Source organism: Ixodes scapularis, unplaced genomic scaffold (genome assembly GCF_016920785.2).
Source record: "Ixodes scapularis isolate PalLabHiFi unplaced genomic scaffold, ASM1692078v2 PGA_scaffold1__304_contigs__length_218370807, whole genome shotgun sequence".
In the NCBI taxonomy this organism is placed as follows: Eukaryota; Metazoa; Arthropoda; class Arachnida; order Ixodida; family Ixodidae; genus Ixodes; species Ixodes scapularis.
This window is the reverse complement of record NW_024609846.1, coordinates 122,592,502-122,613,742: the sequence shown is the minus strand read 5'-3', so window position 1 is coordinate 122,613,742 and position 21,241 is coordinate 122,592,502. Positions and strand designations below refer to the sequence as shown.

The window sequence follows — 21,241 nt, the reverse complement described above, 5'->3', positions numbered from 1 at the left end:
AAACGAAATCCAAGATCGAACTGATCCGGCTCTTTTACTCCACGCGATCTTCTTTTTTCTTTTCCCAGTGGCTATCGCCACAAAGAAATAGGTGAAGCCACGCGCTCCCACCAGTATCTTTAACAGCATTGTACGAGGCAAGGGCAGAAATAAAGAAGAAGAAATGTGCGACACCCGAGCTGATATCTCGCGTTTCCGTTCGGGCTAGTCGTCATGCGGCATGCCATGATGGGGACGAAGCCTGTCGCCCTTTGGGCGTTTTTGGTCATTCTGGGCTTCGGGCATTGCCGACAGATCGAACTGGCCGGTGTTCCGCCGCCCTTTGTGCGTGAGTACAAGTAATATTCCCTCTGTCCATTATTTCACTGCAAAGCCCCGCATATTTGTTTTGTGTGTTTAACAGACCAAAATGCAACAGCCACAACAACAAATAACTTGGAACAGTCACGTATGACACATGCTTACATTCACCAGTTATATAGACAATTTATTTCATGTACGAGAAAAGAGTCAAAGTACAGGCTAGCTGGTGGAAGTCAACCATTTCGTCGTTTACCCTGAGACTGGTTTTTTTTTTTTTTGAAGAGCAGAAGTAACAGAAAAAACAGACAGGTCTCAAACTCAGCTACAAGTTTATTTCAACAACTTCCTCTTATATAGTTCGTTCTCGTCGTCATCAATCAATCACATACGACTTGTCCTCTGCACCGTGACTTTACAGGTTCCACTCTATCACAAAAGAAGCGGACACTCCCAACGTTTCCAAGTGAAAAGGTTCTAGCAGAAGATATGCCTCACAAAGACTTCAAGCAACTCTTTTGTGTCCTCACAATAAACAGGACAACAGCCCACAACAACATCCCACTCAAAACTGGTCACCTCCAAAATTATAGAAAACAGACAAGACACACCAATACACACCACAGACAATACACACCAAAAAAGCCTTTCAGGATGACTAAAAAAAAAAAAAACATTTAAAACTGTAAAAATTGCTTGCAGCGGTTCCCTATTTGCATGGAAGGTTGACTAATGCAATTTCCCAACGATCTAATCCTAATTGTTTCTCTTACCACCCTTTTAACATCGTTGCTTTCCTTCAGTGTTGTACACGTTGCTCAAAAAAATAAACGAAAGCTCGTTCCTCGTTTCTTCTGATTTTTGGAACGCGTTCCCGTTACAAGTTCTATATGTAAAAAAGGAACTCGTTCCCGTTACAGTTAAAAAAATGGAACGCATCGTTACATATACGTTACATTTGTATTTTTTGTTAATTACCATATTTAGTTATATCAAGCAGAGTTTTTTTTTTTTTTTATCTATCCCATTAGTAGTCAACATACGAGTTTGTATGTCGTGATGGAATGGCACCAGGAGTAGAAAACACGCGGAAGTAAAGTTTCATTTGTTGATATATTCATGTTAAAAATCTCAGCTATTAACCATGTCCATGTTTGTAGTGGACAATTCAGACGAGCCAAATGTACTTTTACCCAAGATTGCACGAGCGTTTTACAACAACCTCACACGCTTCAATTTAACAGAGTCCCATGTTAGAACTTAACAACAGTTGCTTCTCGATGTTGCTGTCCGCTAGACGAGCAAGTAAAGGAGAGGGTAGGGCTTTTGGAAAGTCAGTCTTGAAAGCTACAAATACTTCAATGTGAAGCTTGGATTTGTTGTTCAGTCTGAAGGTGGGGGACAAGAGAAGGAATAAGGATTATTTTTTGTGTATCTTTTAAGTGAATAATGTTCGGGATACAAGCGCGAGTCCGATATCTGGCAATCTGTGACCTTGTTGTAATTGTAGGTCTCGTTATTGAAGATTAAAAATGGCTGTAGTCGGAATAAGATCTCTGGGTGTATGAGGATTCGTGGAACCAAAGAAATTAGCTGAGTTTGAAACAACCTTTTTTTTTTTTTTTTTGTCTTTTCCTACGACTAAAAGTTTTGCTTTTTGTACCGCAGTTTCTGGCACTCAAAAAAATATCAATGCCCACCAGCTCTCCTGCACCCGAAACTGTTAGCAAGCGAGGACCACACAAAATAATCCATAAGATTAGTAGCCAAAAAGTTAAATAGATCCTGCACTTCGTAATGATATTGTTTTTGAACTTTCATACTTTCCCTGTTAAAAACAAAATAAAAATGACCCCACTGGACTAAAAAGGAACGCCGTTACTCTTTCCGTTCCAGTAAAAATGTAACGCGTTCCCGTTCCAGTTCCAGCGATGCAAAATGGAACGGCGGCGTTCCTTCGTTCCTCCTAAAAGGAACGCGTTCCAGGAACGCCGTTCCTTGGAACGCCGTTCCATACAACACTGCTTTCCTTAACAACTACATCCGTTCCAGACCAATCCGTTGTGCAGTTTTTACACTCCTCCAGATGCTTAGCCAACTCCGAATTTGCCGCATTGCAGTTTTTACACTCCTCCAGATGCTTAGCCAACTCCGAATTCGCAGCATTATTTTTAAAATAATGCAGCAAATTCGGAGTTGGCTAAGCATCTGGAGGAGTGTAAAAACTGCACAACGGATTGGTCTGGAACGGATGTAGTTGTTAAGGAAAGCAACGATGTTAAAAGGGTGGTAAGAGAAACAATTAGGATTAGATCGTTGGGAAATTGCATTAGTCAACCTTCCATGCAAATAGGAAACCGCTGCAAGCAATTTTTACAGTTTTAAGTGTTTTTTTTTTTAGTCATCCTGAAGGGCTTTTTTGGTGTGTATTGTCTGTGGTGTGTATTGGTGTGTATTGTCTGTTTTCTATAATTTTGGAGGTGACCAGTTTTGAGTGGGATGTTGTTGTGGGCTGTTGTCCTGTTTATTGTGAGGACACAAAAGAGTTGCTTGAAGTCTTTGTGAGGCATATCTTCTGCTAGAACCTTTTCACTTGGAAACGTTGGGAGTGTCCGCTTCTTTTGTGATAGAGTGGAACCTGTAAAGTCACGGTGCAGAGGACAAGTCGTATGTGATTGATTGATGACGACGAGAACGAACTATATAAGAGGAAGTTGTTGAAATAAACTTGTAGCTGAGTTTGAAACCTGTCTGTTTTTTCTGTTACTTCAGCTCTTCAAAAAAAAAAAAAAAAACCAGACTCAGGGTAAACGACGAAATGGTTTATTTCATGTGTAGCTTGCACACGATCAGTGTATGTGCACACATAGTTCGTTTCTTTAAAGATATTCGACGAGGGGTTATTCCCTGGACGCCATATTTGAATGTGCTGTTTACAGCGCAAGCTCAGACTGATCTCACACTTATGGGCTTCTCAGACCGGAATTCCTGATGGTGTTGGATGCATGTTGCAAGAGAACCGCGGAAGCTCGCCGTCAGCAGACGCTCAGCAGCCGCGGGCTCGGCTATGGCCACCAATGAATACTTCATACAGACCCTTTTCCAACGTACGCCGTCGTCTGGCGGATCTGAAAATACTGCGCATTAGCGTGCGTTGCTTGTTCCACTATTATCGGCAAGATGTTTCGGTGTCGCCATCGTTCGGTTACCTGTCGTGACGTCATTACCTTGTGAACAACAAGTTCGATGGTGTTTGTAATGGGCATAGTGGAAGCCTGAAATCACAGCGCTCTCAAAGCAACATTGCCAACACCGTCAAAATTGAAGTTCTATCATTCCTCTTATTTCCGTCGATGAGATACCCTTTGCTGACGTCGTAGTTAGCACTCGGCCAATTGTGGTGGGCGGACGCTTTCGATCGCTCACGTCGCCAATATTGCAATCAGAGTATTCAGAGCAATTAACCTAGTGACGGCTTAAGAGTTCGGGGGAAGCTCCTTCCACCTCTTTCTACTTCAGCATTTCGAACGCCAGAGATGAGGTCGCATCCTCTCCAGCATTTGCTCTGCTAAAGTGGAAATGGGTGCACTTTAAAAAGAAAGGTGTATTCTTTCACCCTTCGTCCCATATAAGACACCCCAAAACTTCAGTTCGACGTGCAGCGCACTGGCGTCGACCTGACGGTACTAACTTTCACGAGAGGCCTGATAGCTGTGTTTTACAACATATTACATACACTGACGCACCACACGTGTCCAATCGGTGCCTTCGCTTGATCTCACTGCGATGACGTAATACGTATTGTGCAGAAGATTTGATAATTCTAGGTTGTGTTGGTTTTCCCGCGAGACTGGCACCAAAAAAATGTAATGCCTGCGGCACAAATATCATCTCAGTTTACTCAACACCCCCGAGAATCGCACATGGCTTGGGAAATCTTGCCGCCAAGCGGACATCACCCTGACCGGACTTGGGCCTCACCGAAACACCCACGTAGTGTCACGTGGGAACTTCACGAAGACATAATCACTTTTCAATAGCCATCATGATCAAAATTCGAAGAAAACGTGGGCCAGCAGCAGTTAATCCCACATCCTCAAGAACGGCGTTTCTGACACACTGGGGCAAATATCACGAATTACTGGAGGAGGCATTTCCCAGTGGTGATATTGCACACCTAACTGACAAAACACTTGCCTCCCGGGCAAACATTTTACAACGCTCTGGAAGCGTAGGCTGCGCCTGTTGGCCAGGTACCGTAACTCTGGCCCCAGACGTCCCCTCAAACACAAGTTGAGGATCCTCCAACGGCAACTAGAATACCACGCCACCACCCTTGCCTCCGAAAAATGAATGGCCGTCCGTGAAGGTATTAACGGGAATACCTCTACGACCTTAGTTCGGGGCATAGTACGCTCTCTTCTTCGGCAAACTAAAACATCCAGTGGAGCAAGCAGGGTGGCCGTTAGGAAAGAAGTCACTCTGCAGGAATGATAAAAAAAGAGCTGCTGCTGAATTCTTTCCTCAAACATCTCAACTCGTCACAACCACCTCTTAGAAGGACGACCCCACGACGGACCTCGAATCCTACAACAAAACCATTAACCCTCTTTGAGTTGAATTATGCACTTAACACTGCTAACACCCGCAATGTTTCAAGAGCAGATCAAATCACCATGACTCAACTCAGAAGCCTTCCAGAGCCCTAAAAGCAGGTACTAATCGAAGAAATCAACAAGATATGGGAAGAAGGCAAGCTTCCCCCTACATAGCGTTTCTCTTCGATGAAACCAGTTCCTAAATCGGGGAAACCACCACGAGACCTGGCCATCTCAGACCTATGTCCCACACACCGTGCCTACGCAAGACTACGGAAAGGATGGCCAATACGCACCTTACATGATACTTGGAGGTGAATCACATCTTCGCTCCAAAGGCAGATCGGGTTCAGAGCGGGACTGTCAACAGAGGGCGCGCTCCTTAAATTAAAGAAAGCTGTGCTCGACCCGCAACCAACACAGCCGAGAGGTGTTACTGGGGTTGATAGCAAGAAAGCCTTTGATAGGGTCCCTCACCAGAACACCGTGACCCAAGCAAAATTCACCGGTCTCAAGGACGCTTCCATAACTTCAATGGCGCCGTTCTGGAACGCCGCTGCTTTCAATTGCAAAAGGACCGCGCGACCAGCCCTTCGTATCCCAACACAAAAAGAAAGGGGGGGGGGGGGGGGGGGGGGAGTTGCCGAAGGTTCGGTCATTGCACCGAACCTTCTTAACTTAGCGAGGCATACCCTCTCACAAAATCTTGAGACATCGCCTTGACATAGGTCATAGTATATATGCCAACGACATTACGCTCTGGGCAACAGGTTGATCCGTCGGCCAGCAGGAAGACAAACTAAAAACTGCCCTAAACATTATTCACAGTTTTGCGACCGAACGTGGCCTCTGCACCTTTTCGGAGAAGACTGAACACTTGGTGATCACATTGCGGCCGTAACACCCCTTCCAAGCAAGCCCAGAAGGGCACGTACAGCTTTTCTATTGGAGCCCAACCCATCCCGAGATAACCTAACACCAGGATTCTCGGCATGTGCAGCTGTAACGGAAAAATATTAGCGCAAGTGACCAACGACCGGAGGGGTAAAATCGCGACACGCGGCGCTACTGTTCCCGAGCGCGCCGATAGTGGGAGTGCCAATCACGTTCCATTTCTTAACGCGGGGGTGGCCGGTAGAAAGCAGCTCATCCTAAAGCCCGCCCCATTTCAAAAGCTATCTTATCCCTCAATTCTTTTCCGGCCACCGCCACCCCCGCATTAAGACATGGAACGAGACTGGCCCTATTGCTATCGTCGAGCTCAGTAGCAATAGCGCCGCGTGTCGCGATTTTGCCGATTCGGTCATCGGTCACTTGTGCTAATCTTTTTCCGTTGCAGCTGTACCTAGATCAAAGCTAAACAACCACCTTATGATTCCAACCACAGGGCCAGTGATGGAGAACCTATATATCCTGTGATGAATCTCAACGCTCGCACGTGTCGTCCGCGAATGCGAGGTGAGATATTTCGCGCAGGCGTTTTTCATGTCACAAATTTTCTACGGGTCCCTATATCATCCAGTCAACCGGACTCAGACGCTGGCCCTATACAGGCTCATCAACGGAACCCGACGACTCATTATGGGTCTTTCCCTGATACACCCGACTAGACGCGCTCAAGAGCTTTGCGGGCATCAACGGCCTCAGCGAACTCGTGGCCACGCACAACAACGTTCAAAATGCTTCGCTACGTACTACGCATTCCGGCTGGCATATCCTTGTAAAACTCGGCTACGCAGTGAACTACCTGCCCAAACTACCACCACGAACCCCTCTGTGGAAACATGTTTTCACTGACGGGAACCTTCTACCCACGCACCTACAGAGTACTGGCTGGCTACCCTCTATCAGCAAAAGGCGCTCCAGGTATATACGCTCACTCGGCGACAGCACTCGAGTGATCTACATCGATTCAGCCCTTCTAGAGAAACAGTTAAGAGATGCCAGGTACGCTACGTCATGTTACAATTACACCATGCCGTCCCACGTACGAGAACTGCACAAGGCGCCTACCCTCCCAATCAGCACTCAACCGGGGCTTCAAGCCATTACAGGCTATGCGCGAGACGCTTTTCTCACTACACAAAAAACGCTCCACTCGCGCACCTTATCCATACCGACTCGAAAGGGGCGCGCCGCATATGCTATGACACCAGGCACAGCGGTATTGCATTGCAAGCCCTCAAGCTGGCCTCTGCATCCCTGAGATCATCCTGCCAGTAAGTCACCATACACTGGGTCCCTGCCGATACTGGCATAGCCGGCAACGAGACAGCCCACAGGATAGCGTGTGAACATTTCCTCTCCGCGCTAGCCAAGGAGAGCCCTTCTTTTGGTCTCTAGTCATACCCTCTCGTATCATTGCCGGCCCCTGGCAGGACCTTCACTCTACAAAAGTCAGACGCGCCACCTACCTCTCCATGGCTGCTACCCCACTATCTATCCGCACCATACCCTTCCGCCACTTCTCTCGTAGGGAAGCCGTTCTGGCTCGCCAAATCCAGACGGGGACCCTTCTGACTCCGCATCTTCTGCAACGGTTCCATGGGAAAGACAGGGGGAGAGTATTATCTGGACCTGGTACCTGACTAAGCTGCCGCTCCAGGACAGACCTGTTTCATCTCATGTGTGTGGTTCTGTCCGTAGTATGCTGCACCCTGACAAAGGGCATTGGTATTTATCGAACGCGCCCAGTACCCTCATCCCTGCACACCTTGGCCTGCCTTGTCAACCAACCGAGCACGTCCTAGAGCTTTGCCGGGGTCTGCTTATGTTCTTCGGAGACCCAATGGCGCCTCCACTGGAAAACCGGCTCCTAGCCACAACCTGGAGGACGAGGTCACCCCCACCATCCCCTTCAATGACCGCCGCAGCGTAACGCAAGCAAATATATTGTCATAAAAAGTGTTTAATTCAATTCAGTTCAAGATACGACCGCTGAAACATAGCATATCAAGCAGAAATCGTCTGCTGGGACGGCTGAAAACGCCGCAGAAAAATACTGCGAAAGAAGTGGCAGCACGAACAAGAAAAGTTCTCGAAAACGAAGGTAACATCAGGGCACAAAGTTGTTCGACAAACAAACATCCTGTAGAGTGACCGCTGAGAAACGGGTGGTAGCTAGCGTTTTTAAGACCAATGGATCGCAGTTTCCCATTAGTGTAATATTTTGGCAGTGCTCGTACTTAGTTCCCGTGAATCGAAGTCAGTCATTTATTTAGGTTCGACCTTTCACCGTAGTTCCCTTTAAAAACTTGATGGCGCCTAGTTTCTGGCGTGCTTTTACTTACACAATTAAACTTTGCGTCGCAACTGATAATAGCCAGGTTCACAACTCGACGTTAAGACTAGGTCACACAGCACCGTTTTCTTAAGGTTCAACCCCACCGTGCATGACGTTTTAATGCTTTTTTGACGGCTTATGACTTTCTTTCTATGTACCTTACATTTATAAAGTTAATGTGAAATTAAAGAGCTGTTTTTCAACGTTACTTTAATGTCTCGATATTACGATTATTTTTAGTGGTTAGTTAATTATTTAGCTTTTAATAGACCATAGTCTCTAATATTGGAAAATTTATTTCTCGAGTTATAACGTCCCATTGTCCACGATATTTTACGTGAGCGTTCGGTTGGATGTAATAAAGTAAAAAAGTAAGCAACACATTGTAAAGATAATGTATATTTTAAAATAAAAAATAAAGTTTAAAATTGTATTTTTTTATGGCGCTGTAAAAACGGAATCACGTCAACTAATCGAAATAACGAGACATTAAAATATGAAGCATCCTTCAATATTACAATTTCCAGAACTTCCATATTGATATATTGCACGTTAATAATGTTATAAGACCTGAAACTTTTCCCATTCAGTTACGGCAAATTGTAGTTTCTTATTATAAAATACTGATGGGGACACGTGTTCAAGAGGAGCTTGATGTGCATTTTCCGTCATGTGCCGCTTGGAACGCCACGGGAAAGACAGAAAAAACGCCAGATGTCAGGGTGTCAGATGCCTGGATGCTCGCAGTGAGCGAGCCAGAGATATCAGAACAACAAGCGCGAGAATGCGGGTGCACCACAGCTCCTTTTCGCGCGTTCAACCGTGCGTCGGTTCACATGCCCGTCGCGATCCAAATGAAATGGGCGCCATGAAATGCATTCTGCCATTTCAGATTCCGACACGTATGCGAAAACATTTTAATGTTTTTATCACTTGCAAAAATCATTTTCGCAATCAAACTATGCTTGTCGGAATGGTTCGACTATATTTTCTTTCAAAAACCACCTCGGTGGCTCTTAAGTAGCAATGATATTAAAACAAAACACAAAACATTAAATTGTCTCGGTGTCCCTGAGCTAACGCGCTGTCCCATGAATCTATATTTGTCGGATTTAAATATCGGCCGAGGTGCCCGCAATCCGACGGAGGCGAATCTGATATTTCGGTTGCACGTCAAAAGATCTCCAGCTAGTAAAAATAAACCCGCATTTTTTTATTTTTTTTATTTGGGCGTGTTAAGTGATTTTTGTTGGTTTGGCTTGTGAGATCCTTAGTTCAGAGCGCAGCAAACGCTACGGGCTGATGAAGCCACTGAAGCATTGGCAAGAGCGCGAGGTTAAGCTGTTCGTTCTCTTTCTGTGCGTATAGGGAGTGTTCACTAGACGCCATATTTGTGTGTGCTGCTTAGAGCGCATGCTCAGAACGAGCTCACATCAATAGGCTGCTAAGACCGGCACTCTTGATGGTGCGGAATGCACGTTGCAAAAGAACGGTGGAAGCTCGAAATCATCACGCGCTCAGCATTCGCGCACACAGCTATGGCCGCCTATGAATACTCCCTATTGGCGACGTGCGCGACCGAAAGCGTCGCTGTGGTCGGCCTTTCACGATTGGCCCAAAAGCTGACTATGACGTCGGAAAGGGTATACCATCGATGGAAATAAGAAGAATGAAGGAACTTTAATTTCGACGGTGTTGGCAGTGTTCCTTTGAGACCGCAATGATTTCAGGCTTCCACCATACTATTTACAAACACCATCGAACTTGTTGTTCGCAAGGTAATGACGTCACAAGGGGGAACCATAGGAGGGCGCCACCAAAACATCTCGCCGCTAATACGGTCGGGCTAAACTAGAGCCACAAAATAAGCAACGCTTCATACACATCTTGGTGCTCAAAAATGATGGTTGTCAGTTATCTGAAACTTTATCTGAAATCACAGGAAACGCTTTTTCGTCCTCCACAAATGTTTAAACAGTTCGAGAAAAAGCAAAGCGATATTACGTGAGCTACCTGACACCGAATGCTGAGGAAGTCGCACTTTTGAATCATGACGATCAGCAGTTGCATTTGATTTGTTACTAACCAACAAGATGGCGGCGCCCACAACAATATCGGGAGGACAAGTGCCGATACTCTAAGCGTAGCTCATTTGGTTTACCTCACAGGCTAAACCTAATGCCCTTCCATCCTGGGAAAAGTGGCGCCATTCATTGTTGTGGAAATGCTCGAGGCACGTGCCGCGCGCCACTTCTGGGAAATTCATGGCTTCTGAAATCTAGCTCAGTGCTGCGCTGTGCCGCCGTGATCTTCCCAAGAGCTGCACGTTGCACGTGCCTCGTGCATCGACGAAGCTTGCACTATTAGCGGCGAGATGTTTCGGTGGCGCCCTCCTATGGTTCCCCTTTGTGACGTCATTACCTTGCGGGCAACAAGTTCGATGGTGTTTGTAAATAGCATGGTGGAAGCCTGAAATCATTGCGCTCTCAAAGCAACACTGCCAACACCGTCGAAATTAAAGTTATTTCATTCCTCTTATTTCCGTCGATGGTATACCCTTTCCGACGTCATAGTCAGCTTTTGGGCCAATCGTGGAAGGCCGACCACAGCGACGCTTTCGGTCGCGCACGTCGCCAATACTTTTGAAACATGAAGGGGCTTTAGCTAAACCAAGTGCGGTGGGGGATCGTTGACCGAGCGTGTTGTGGCACCGCAGACCAGAGGACGTGGAGAAATGCTCGAGCGCGATCTCCTTTCAGGGCACGGAGCTCACGCTGCAGAACCTGTAGGGACTAAATCCCCTCGATGCCGTTTGCGCTGGTCTTTCATGTAACCTCAAACGTGCCAGTGCACGAGGCCCGTCTCTCGAGCGGCCCTTGGAGGCAAATGGCGCCGCAACAATAAAATGTCTGGCCCTTGAAAGAGAATGACGGTGGAGAACCCACTCGTGGCACGTTTCTTGCGCGTTCGACAACAATGGTTGGCGGTACTTTTACGCTTTTACCAAGGGGCTTTAGCAGGGACCCTGGGTTCAGTCGCCCATCTGCATCCTACCGTCATGCGATCGTGTACCACATATACTGCGTAATGCACGTTAAAGACACCGAGCTAACAGTTGTACAGCACTTTTTATAATCTTCAACGGGTCACAATGTCGCCCTACGAAACTCCTGCTCTCTAAAAAATTAACGACTAATTCTTAATGCTCCGTTACATGCACTTTAATGTGTGTTCGCGTGTTCGCGTTCTTTTTTTTTCTGTACATCTTTAATTATGCGCTTCTAACTTATGAAACAGACTATAGTTATGGGACTTCTGGAAAATATTATATAATTAAGAAAATGGCACGTGTACGCAAAAGACAAAAAACAACAGCAACAACAACAAAAACATATACATAGGCGCACTTAATAAAAATTATTAAAATAACAGGATTAATTATAATTGTGTTTTCAAAGGTTTAGCGCACTAAAAAGGCTATAAAAGCAAGCTCGATGCATTGGATGGTGCGCTTGTTCACTGGAAGTGTAGTTCAGGGCAGTATGCTCGAACTTTTATGTTCCGCTTCGCTCACACGATAAAATCAAATACTCTACTGGTAAAGTATTTAGTGAAACAAAGCTACCTTCTGCATATGTGCAAGGCCCTCAGTTTTTGCGTGATTACACGGACGCTTGTTTATTATTATTGCTTTCGTTTCCCACTGCGATTAATTTCGTGCTTTTTTGTGCGCAACATGCATTAGATACCAAGGTAACCTAGGAGCATTCTATTTCGCGGATTGTAAAAAAAAACCTATGCAACTTGACACGGGTGCCACAGTCAATACAAAATATTTTATAAGCTTCACATGTGACCGCTGCCTGAGTAAACATTGTTGTTTGTCAAAAACAATTGCGATTGTATTAAATCACGTGGGAAAAACTCGTTCTAAGCACACGACCGTTAGCATGCAGTGAATACTCATAATCGGCGCCGAGATGATTGGTAGCTGTCAGCGGGTGGAGTTTTTCTATCAACACAGAGTTAGAATGTTTCCTTCTTTCTGTTGTAAGCAAACAGGAGACAACTTACACCAAATCTTAGGGTAATAAAGTACCATGAACATTCAAACATTACTGCCTGAGCAGTATATGCGTGCAAACTTTAGGTTTTGATGCAGGCGTAACTTTCGATACGCTCAACGCTAGTGTAAAATGTAGCGCTGTTTCAGTCTTAATCAGCGTACCATGTGCGTGCTTACACTGCATTTTATGCAACGTCAAACTCTACCCGTTTGCATCTTTTTTATTTATGCACACCACTACTTGCGCGCATAAATCACCAAATTGAGACTGGTACAGGATGTCACAAACAAATTACAGTTTTTTACCGCAAAAATTAGCCATGCATCGCCTAACGCTCATTCTCCGCCCAAAGGTAGCACTAGGTCACAGCCAGATGCCAAAGTTTTATCCCGAACGGGCACCTTATTCAAAAGTTATAAGTGATTTTCTGATAATTTCAATGGAAAAATGGAGCCCGTTTTTGCCCGTTTTCGGTTTCTGGTGCCATAGAGCCCCATGTATTCGAAAACTACGTCGGCCGTTATTTTCCCATTGAACTTTTCAGAAAATCACTTATAACTTTTGAATAAGGTATCGGATCGGGTTAAAACTTTTACATCTGGTTGTGACCTCTAGCGCTACCTTTGGGCGGAGAATGAGCGTTTAGCGATGCCAAGTTTAGTCTTGCGGTTAAAAAAAAATCCTGTAATTTTTTTTTGACAGACTGTACATCGCTTAAACTATGTGCAAAAGCTATCCACAGACCCAGAATCTTTGCCTGCCCAGTCATGCATTTATCACTGGATTCGTATTAAAATTAATTATTATAATTTATTGCTGTGAGTGAAATATTAACCTCGACATTTTTTTGTTATGACTCCCGCACCAGTCCTGCTTTGGGTTTACCAAACTCAACATCTAAACCTGAGTGTCATTTTTTGTGTTTCCCAGCCTCGTGGTTTCGGTCAAACTAAACACCCAGCTACTTAAATGAGACACCTGACCGCCCAAAAATAGTTAATTTGTTTTGATATTTTAGGTAGTTAATTCCTCAAGCTAGAATTTTGGAAACCCATGTCTATCACGTCATCACGTTTTCCTGGAAATCCACAAAGAGCCAAACACATGCACGAGAAGAGGGCCAGCCCGTCTTATTGCCGCCCGCAGAGCCGAGGAAGCAACGCTCGGTCACGGACTTCTAGAAGATTCGCGTTCATTCTTGCACCAGACTTAACTTTCGCCCTGCTTTCTTGTTCTCGAAAGTGCCAGTTCATCCTCGCCCCGAGCACGTGACGCTCGAACTTTCTTTGCCGAACTTTCGAGGTAGTGACGCACTGTAGATAAGCAGCTGCCCACGACATTGTCGAGTCAGTCTCGCTCTCGCTCTCTGTTACGCTGCCGAATCGCCGCCTGGTTTCTGCTGCAGGCCTCGACGCTCTTTCTTTACTTTTTTGGTTTGGCACAAGTTCGCCGATAAAACCTTTATTTTTAAGTTCACTGTTCGTCCTCTCGTCACCTTCATTCGTGACAATATAAATCTGATCACATTGAACTATGTGTAATTGGTCTCTGAAATATCCAATAGCGGCGCACGGGCAATTTTATATTTTTCAACGCGTCGGTGGTTTTGTTATGCATGTGTCTCGCCATTTGGCTTAGGACGATTTTCGCGTTCTGTTCTGCCCACATTTGCTGGAGACGTGAGCTCGGAGCGTAGGTAATTGGCCCCCTTGCACGAGAACTGGCGCAGCCGTGCGCATTCTAAAGAAAGCTCGTGCAGAGAAGAACAAGTCAGGGACCAGGGATGTCAAATTCAGGACATAGAAATATACCCCACTGTATCGAAGCGCCACCACGCACGATTTCTCGCATTGATGAACAGGCCTGGAAGGCGATGCCACCGCCATCTATTGGTTCAGAATCACACTAACCAAGGGTAGGGTTGCACCTTAAATCCGGTTCACGCTGCACGTTTTTTTTTTTGTTTTTTTTTTTACGTTTTCGTAAGTTACGTACAAGTCACCGAAACATTAGCGTCTCAAATGTCACGTGCCAGGCAATCTACTTGAACTGGTAGCTACACTTAATATGAAGCAGAAATGTCCCGGTCACTTGTACGTTGGCTTTCGAAAGGTAGCGTAAAGGCTCGTTCACACAGACTCGTTTTATTACGTTACGTTACGAAAAGTCACAGGGAAATCTGTGCGTCGTATTAAGCGTGACTACCAATTCACGGAGATAGCCTGGCACGCGATATTCGAGACACGAATGTTTCGGTGACTTAGACGTAACGTAAGAAAACGGTGCTGTGTGAAAAGTTGAACCGAGCTTAACTCCCTACGTTACGTTACAACGAACCTTGAGTCTTTGGTCACCGTCCTAGCTCGTCGTCAACGAAACATTCGTGTCTCGAATGTCGTGTGCCAGGCTATCTCCTTGAATTGGTAGCCACGCTTAATACAAAGCACACATTTCCCGGTGACTTTTCGTAACGTAACGTAAGAAAACGTGTCTGTATGAACGGGGCTTAATGTTAGAAAAGGGCGCGGTGTGAACTGGCCTTTACGTTTTCTTGCATTACGTATAAGTCAGCGAAACATTCGTGTCTCAAATGCAGTGTTGGGCAAAATACTCGATAAAAGTATTTAAGTTACTAGATACCTGCTTCATAAAGTATTTAAAATGCTTCTTAAGTTTCTTTCACTGTGAAGTATTTTGAATAGAGTACAAATAGTTAGAAAAGTAATTCAATTACTTTTGAAGATACTTCCACATTGCGTAATTTGTATCAAAGTCACTGAAAACACAATTGTACAGTTGCGCAAATCTGGTCTACCAGAATGGTTTATTAGCACGCAAGAGAAAACAAACAAACATAATAAAAACATCGGAGGGCTATCTTATGCAGTTCAACCATCAGGAGCAGAATATCACTGATATACGTTACAAAACATTCCTTGGACAAAAAAAGAAAAGGTCGCTTTAGCTATTCCCAACCTTAACGATCTATAAAGGGCGCACTGCTGCCTACCAAAATGACTGTCATCTAGATGATCATCGCAGAACAGCAGTAAGAGGCACGGTCTGCGACGCGTAATTAATTCTAGTTTTGCTTTATACGAGCAGCCTCCCTTTGTTTTGTTTTTTCAGTCAGGAAGGTGTATGCAAGCACTTCTCTTGTGAAGTCGATCATCCAGGAGCTAGGAAGCGCGATTCTCACACCGTGGTACCACCATCGCTAAACGTTTCGGATATACTTCATCGCTGAATATCGCGTCCTGCGGCGGACCTTAGACGCATCGTTCAACTACTGTGCAATCCATATTCCCCATTTTTGGGAAGTTCACTATTGTCGAGGAGATCAAACTATAGGGGGCGCTCTGCCCCGTTTGTTGTCCCCACACCTCGGTGCTTACCCAACACAAGGCCTGATGACATGCCCACAGGCCTTGTTGGCATGTTCACATCTTAACGTAAAAATGCCAATGATAAACACAGTTACGTTTATAGTTAGTGCCGGGTCTCTCCTGAAAGCAGTCATCAGAGTATGCGAGCTTGACCTACTTCCGCTTTTCTGCTGCGCTGGGCATATGCACTGCGCATTTTTCCTGCAGGCCGGAGTGGTAACAAAAGAGCCCCTCTAAACTCTCGTGCGACCGGAGAGCACGAACTCCAGCCGAACGCTGACGCGGCGTTCGGTTACTTCAGCCGGGCGCTCAGCCATTCTTATTTGTTTTCCCCATCCATGTAGTTCTAAAGTTAGCCGCTTGGGGCACGACGGTTTCTGATCTCCTCCCCAATAAACTAACTTGGGATACGGAAATGAGTGAACGTATAACAAAGGGAGCCCACATAATAGGGAGTATTCACTGGCGGCCATAGCTGTGTGCGCGAATGCTCAGCGCGTGCTGACGGCGAGCTCCACAGCTCTTTTGCAACGTGCATTTTGCCCCATGAAAACTGCCGGTCTTAGCAGCCTATTGATGTGAGGTCGTTCTGAGGGTGCGCTCTAAACAGCACCCAGAAATATGGCGTCCAGTAAATACTCCCTATAGTCACAGCACTCGTCGCACCTCCTTCAAGTAGGTTGCGTTCAGAAAGACACTCAACGTTGGGAGACGCTTTGTTGGCATTTTGAGAGGTCATCCTGCTCGTAGTTAGTTTCCTGTCCTGTTCATTCAGACAATGTTCGCGAGAGCAATAAGTGCCGGACTGACGACAAAAAGAAAAGGAACAAAAGAAATCTCGATGTGTTGCCGTAGCGTGTGTGTCCACTTCTCAATTTCTTCTATTCGTTATTTTCTTGAAGTCTGCAGTGTTGTCGTGGGCCGTTTCCCGTTCTGCGTTGTGCCGCAGTGGGGTAATCTTTACTTCCGTAAAGCCACCACTTTTGCTTGTAGAATTTTTTGGGGGGAAACTCTACGAGAAAAAAAAAGACGCATTTGGGAAGGCGAGGGGGAAAACCTTTATTGGTACGAACTTTGGTGTGACATATGAGTCCCAATCGCCACAAAAGCGATGTTTCACGAGCTCAATCTAGGTCATCGTAGCTTATCGGAGCTAGCAACAGGATTTGGTTGCTCGAAAAAATACTCAAGTTTCCTCGCGTCACGCCCACGCCATCTCATGCCGGAAAACTCAAGAAATTGCGGATTGTCAAAAATGTATTTGAGATATTGAGTACAAGATACCCAGAAATGTAATTAAAATAGAGAATCAAATACTTTTGATCAAAAGTATTTACAAGGTACCAAGATACTTCACAAAGTATTTGAAATACAATATCTTAGTACAGTATTTGAGATAGGCACAAGTCTGCTCAAATGTCCCGTGCCTGGCTATATCCTTAAACTTGTAGCCATTCTTATTATGCAGCACAGCTGTCGCGGTGACCTAGACGTAAGGTAAAAAACGAGGCTGTATGAACCAGTTTAAAGGCGCCATGAAACGAATTTCGGGCTGGGATGAACGATTTTATATTGGGACTTTACTAATTGCATATCGTTTAGCTGGCCAAAAGAAAGAGGGTAGAAAGTCAAAAGCCAGCTTTTTGGTACGAACATTTGAAAATATACCGGACTATTTTGTACCTTCTTTCATTCGAAAGCTCTCCGCCTTTTCACTATGATACATCCGCGGTTCCCAAAGCGCGTCAGCGGTGCCAACCTGACGTCAGCCGAGCCCAGCTCACGCATTGGACACGAGAACTGCGTCACTCGGACGTATGCGCTCGTCAACAATCAATCCGTTGACGAATATTTAGATTCGGGTTCGTGGCCAATGAGTGCCCTGACGGAACTTATCGTCACTGGGGAATGACAAGTTCTAGGGTGTGCATAAAAAGCACGGTGGAAGCTAGGATTCATCGCACCGGTGCCGAAGAATGTCACGACGACGTGATTTCACAGTTTACATTTGAGTTGAGGATTAAAGCTAAGGAGGAAGAAGTAGAAAAATCGCCTTCATGACCCCTTTAATACTCCTGTCAGACGGGCATTTTAAAGGCCTCTAGAACACGGTCCTTTATAAAATCGGGGAACCAGCGCGCGCCGTAGGGCACGTGTGCACTCATCATCGCGAGCTGATTGTCCGTCCTTATTAAGGAGCTTAGGGAAAAGAATCTTTAGATCGCCGTCTGACTGGGGTATTAAGGTCCCTACCCACAGTTCCGTCTGAGAGCGTTTGCGTGTGTTTGACTGCGTTGCGTCAAGAAACAAAAGCGAGTCACCGGCATATCTCTGCTTCGTATGAAGCGTGGAATGAAATGCAATGAATAGCTTGGCACGCGGCATAAGGAGCAAGGATGTCCTGCTTTCTCGCAGCCTCAGCGCAGTCAAACGAACTCAAACGCTCTTAAACGACACCCTGCTTAGGGGCCTTAAGGCACCTAGCAGGGCGTCATTGAGAGCGTCATGACGAAGGCTTACGTCTAAGTTACCGAGACATGTGTGCTTCATATTAAGCGTGGCTGACAGTTAAAAAAAATATAGCCTGGCACGCAACTAATGATACACTCATGTTTCGTGTCTCGAACTTTAATAAAAAATTTCGTTTACTCTTTTATTGCAATACTGAGTAGGCCGTGTAAAATTATGACCCTCTTAGCTATAATACTGGAAAAGAAAAATTAGAAGCACGTGGTAATATTAACTCATCCTTTATCTAGTTAAATAACTATCCTGTGACTATAACAGCCTGTCCTAGAATCACGCAAACTCAAGGTATATAATTAAAACCGAGGGTGCTGGTAAGTATACTTAAACTACCGGAAAGAATAAACACAAATTCGGGACGAATTTGTGTTTATGCGTCAGTTTTCGTCCCGAATTTGTGCTTACTCTTGCCGGTTGTTTAAGTACAAGGTATATGTTAGCAATTTTTAATAGACATTTCTTGTTTCTTTTTATATTATTTTAAACGATAACTGAGTTTATAATACCACATTTTTTTCGTTGACTTACTCGATAACGCGCCAATGTCTTAAAAGCAAAAATTGGAAAAAAAATCCATGCCGCGGCTATTACGAGGCAATTTTTCCAAAACGGTGAAAAACCTTACGTATTTATTCTCTATGAGGCTCCGAAGTTGTACTTTGCTTAGATACCACTTAGATTGAACCCCTGACGTTTATAGCCTATGAGTCACACATCACTTCTTAATGCGATTAGCTTTCTTAGGACATTAAGGTCACTTTGAGTTTTGGATTTGGTCGTCTATTTTCCCCGCTAAATTAAGCGGGTAAAATGACGTCACGTGATTTAATCTTACCTGAGCTATAAACAAGATTGGTTTCCCCACTAGATTTAGCGGAAAATTTGGCGTCACGTGACAAGAACACTAATCCGATTTCCCCTCTAAATTTAGCGGCAAAAATGACGTCACATGAGTGGATGTCACGTGACCTCAAAAACAATTCTGTTTCCCCGCTAAATTTGGCGTGAAAATTAACGTCACATGGTTTGATATCACGTGGCATACACACGAATTCAGTTTACCCGCTAAATTGAGCAGGAAAATTGGCACGAGGCCTATGGTGGCTCTGTCAACTATTCAGTACCGAATCACTTTATTAGAGAACAACATTGTTGCTTTTGGTCGAATTTTTTCTTACCAGGCAATGGCAGTCTCAAAAAACAAATTGAGAAGATCAAGCATAGTCTAGTTGTTATAAGGTTTTTTGGGGGTAAGCGGGGGGAGGGGGGGGGGGGGGGGGTTGATGAACAGTTCGAGGTAAAACGGTGCAACGGGACACGGGCGAACTAAAGACGAGGCAGTGCACACCGCTGTACTGTCTCGTCTTCAACCCTGTCCATTGCTTTGCACAGCGCTGTGTACTGTCCCGTCTTTAGTTCCAATATTTCCCGTTGCGCTGTTTTATCCTGAAATGAGCAGCGCTCACTGCCTCAACCATCAGTCAAAATAAGTGGCCGCGTAATCTGGAGCCAATTATACGCCGCCAATGTTTATCACAGCCACACACGAGTGTCAGCAAAACACAGGACGCGCGCTGAGTTCCAGGCATCGTTAAGGTTTGGCTACTGTCGCCATCGCAGCGGTTGGCCACCGCCTGAATGCTTGTCGAGCTGTTGATTATCACGAGCCCAAATCGAGCCCTGACGCAACGCTCCAGTCCAAATTATGGGCCTTATCTAAATATTCTCACATGCCAACATTACGACCTCTGAGCCCATCATCAAAGTTTGCAAAGAATAGATAAAAAAAAAAAGAACGGTCTCCTTTGTTTTTGAATTTACACCGCAACAAAGAAGTTTCGTAGTAACTGGCATTGCATACGCGTATACTTGGATCGCATTAGTTCCAAGAAGCTCCTGTAAAGCAAAAAGAAAAATGCAAGTGAGTTGTTTTACACCGACCATATAAAGGAGAACATGGGAATAATCAAAAGATTTTTTTTTTAGTTTAACAAGAAGTTTGATAAATACTAGAACTTGTGTTGGTATTATGTCTGGTCAAATTGCAAAAGTGTATCACCGCACTATATTCATTTCTTGTTAATTAGTTTGTCTTGTACAATGTAAAAAACCCATAGCATATATAAAAAAGAAAAGAAGGCTGGTGAAACCTAAAGAGTATTTCCAAATGTAGACGACAACCATGGTATTCTGCCATCTTTCATTTTTTGTGAATATTTCCATTTTGCTTTTTTTGTCACCTAGTTTGGAAGTATCAAAACATAATGCGAGCGAAAGAGTTCATAACAATATGAACTCTTTTGTATGGACATCACATGAGTTCATTACAATATATGCAGTAAATACAAAAATGTATTGCCGTATGGTGTAGTTAGAAAAGTGCAATACAACAAGCGCGAAAAGAGTAATCAAACCGGCTGCTAAAACAATACTGCCAGTACGAAAAAGAGAGCCAGAAATACAGTTATGATAAGCGGCTTGTACAGTACTATTTCGTAGCAAAATGGTTGCAATTATTTATGACGCTTAGAAATAGCCCCCCAAAAAAAAAAAAAAAATTTGGACCGTAAAAACAAACAAAAAATAAACTTAAAAAGGCCACGGAGGAGTCAAATCTTCGACATCCTCGGATAAAAAATAAATTATTCTACGCTTCAGCAAGTGGGCGTTTAGATATTCCTCTCTTTTTTTACCATCATAAAAACATGCAGTCAAGGAACCGACATAGGAAATATAAGCAGTTTTCTTCAAGGCGTCAGCACAGGTGGCTTTTGGGAATAAATAACATTGCTTTTATTCCAAAACATGGAGGTGGTCGAAGCTAGACGGAAGATCTTGAAAGAAGTCGAAGCTTCAGAGTGGCAGCCGATGTTCTGCCAGACTTAATTTCTTGAGGGCCCTAAAAACCTTAGTCGTTTATCTAAACGTCGCCTCATACGCCACTTAAGATTTCGTAGATTTCGCTTCCACTGTTTATAGCAGCTATACATGACATGAATGTGACGTCATCACATCCTGCTCCTGGTCATTCCTACTTGTCCTCGCGGAGAGAAAAATTATACGGTGCAAAACGTGTGTGCT

The 21,241-nt window shown here is 44.7% G+C and overlaps 1 protein-coding gene across 1 annotated transcript in view; it reads left to right on the top strand.

Annotated features, from left to right (window-relative positions):
- Positions 1–20,454, top strand: part of LOC120839224 (PC-esterase domain-containing protein 1A-like) — a 25,567-nt gene extending 5,113 nt beyond the window's left edge. The window contains exon 2 of the mRNA XM_042290314.1: positions 20,405–20,454. Coding sequence (XP_042146248.1) covers positions 20,405–20,454 — 50 coding nt within the window. The remainder of the gene's footprint in view (positions 1–20,404) is intronic.
- The last annotated feature ends 787 nt before the right edge of the window (positions 20,455–21,241 follow it).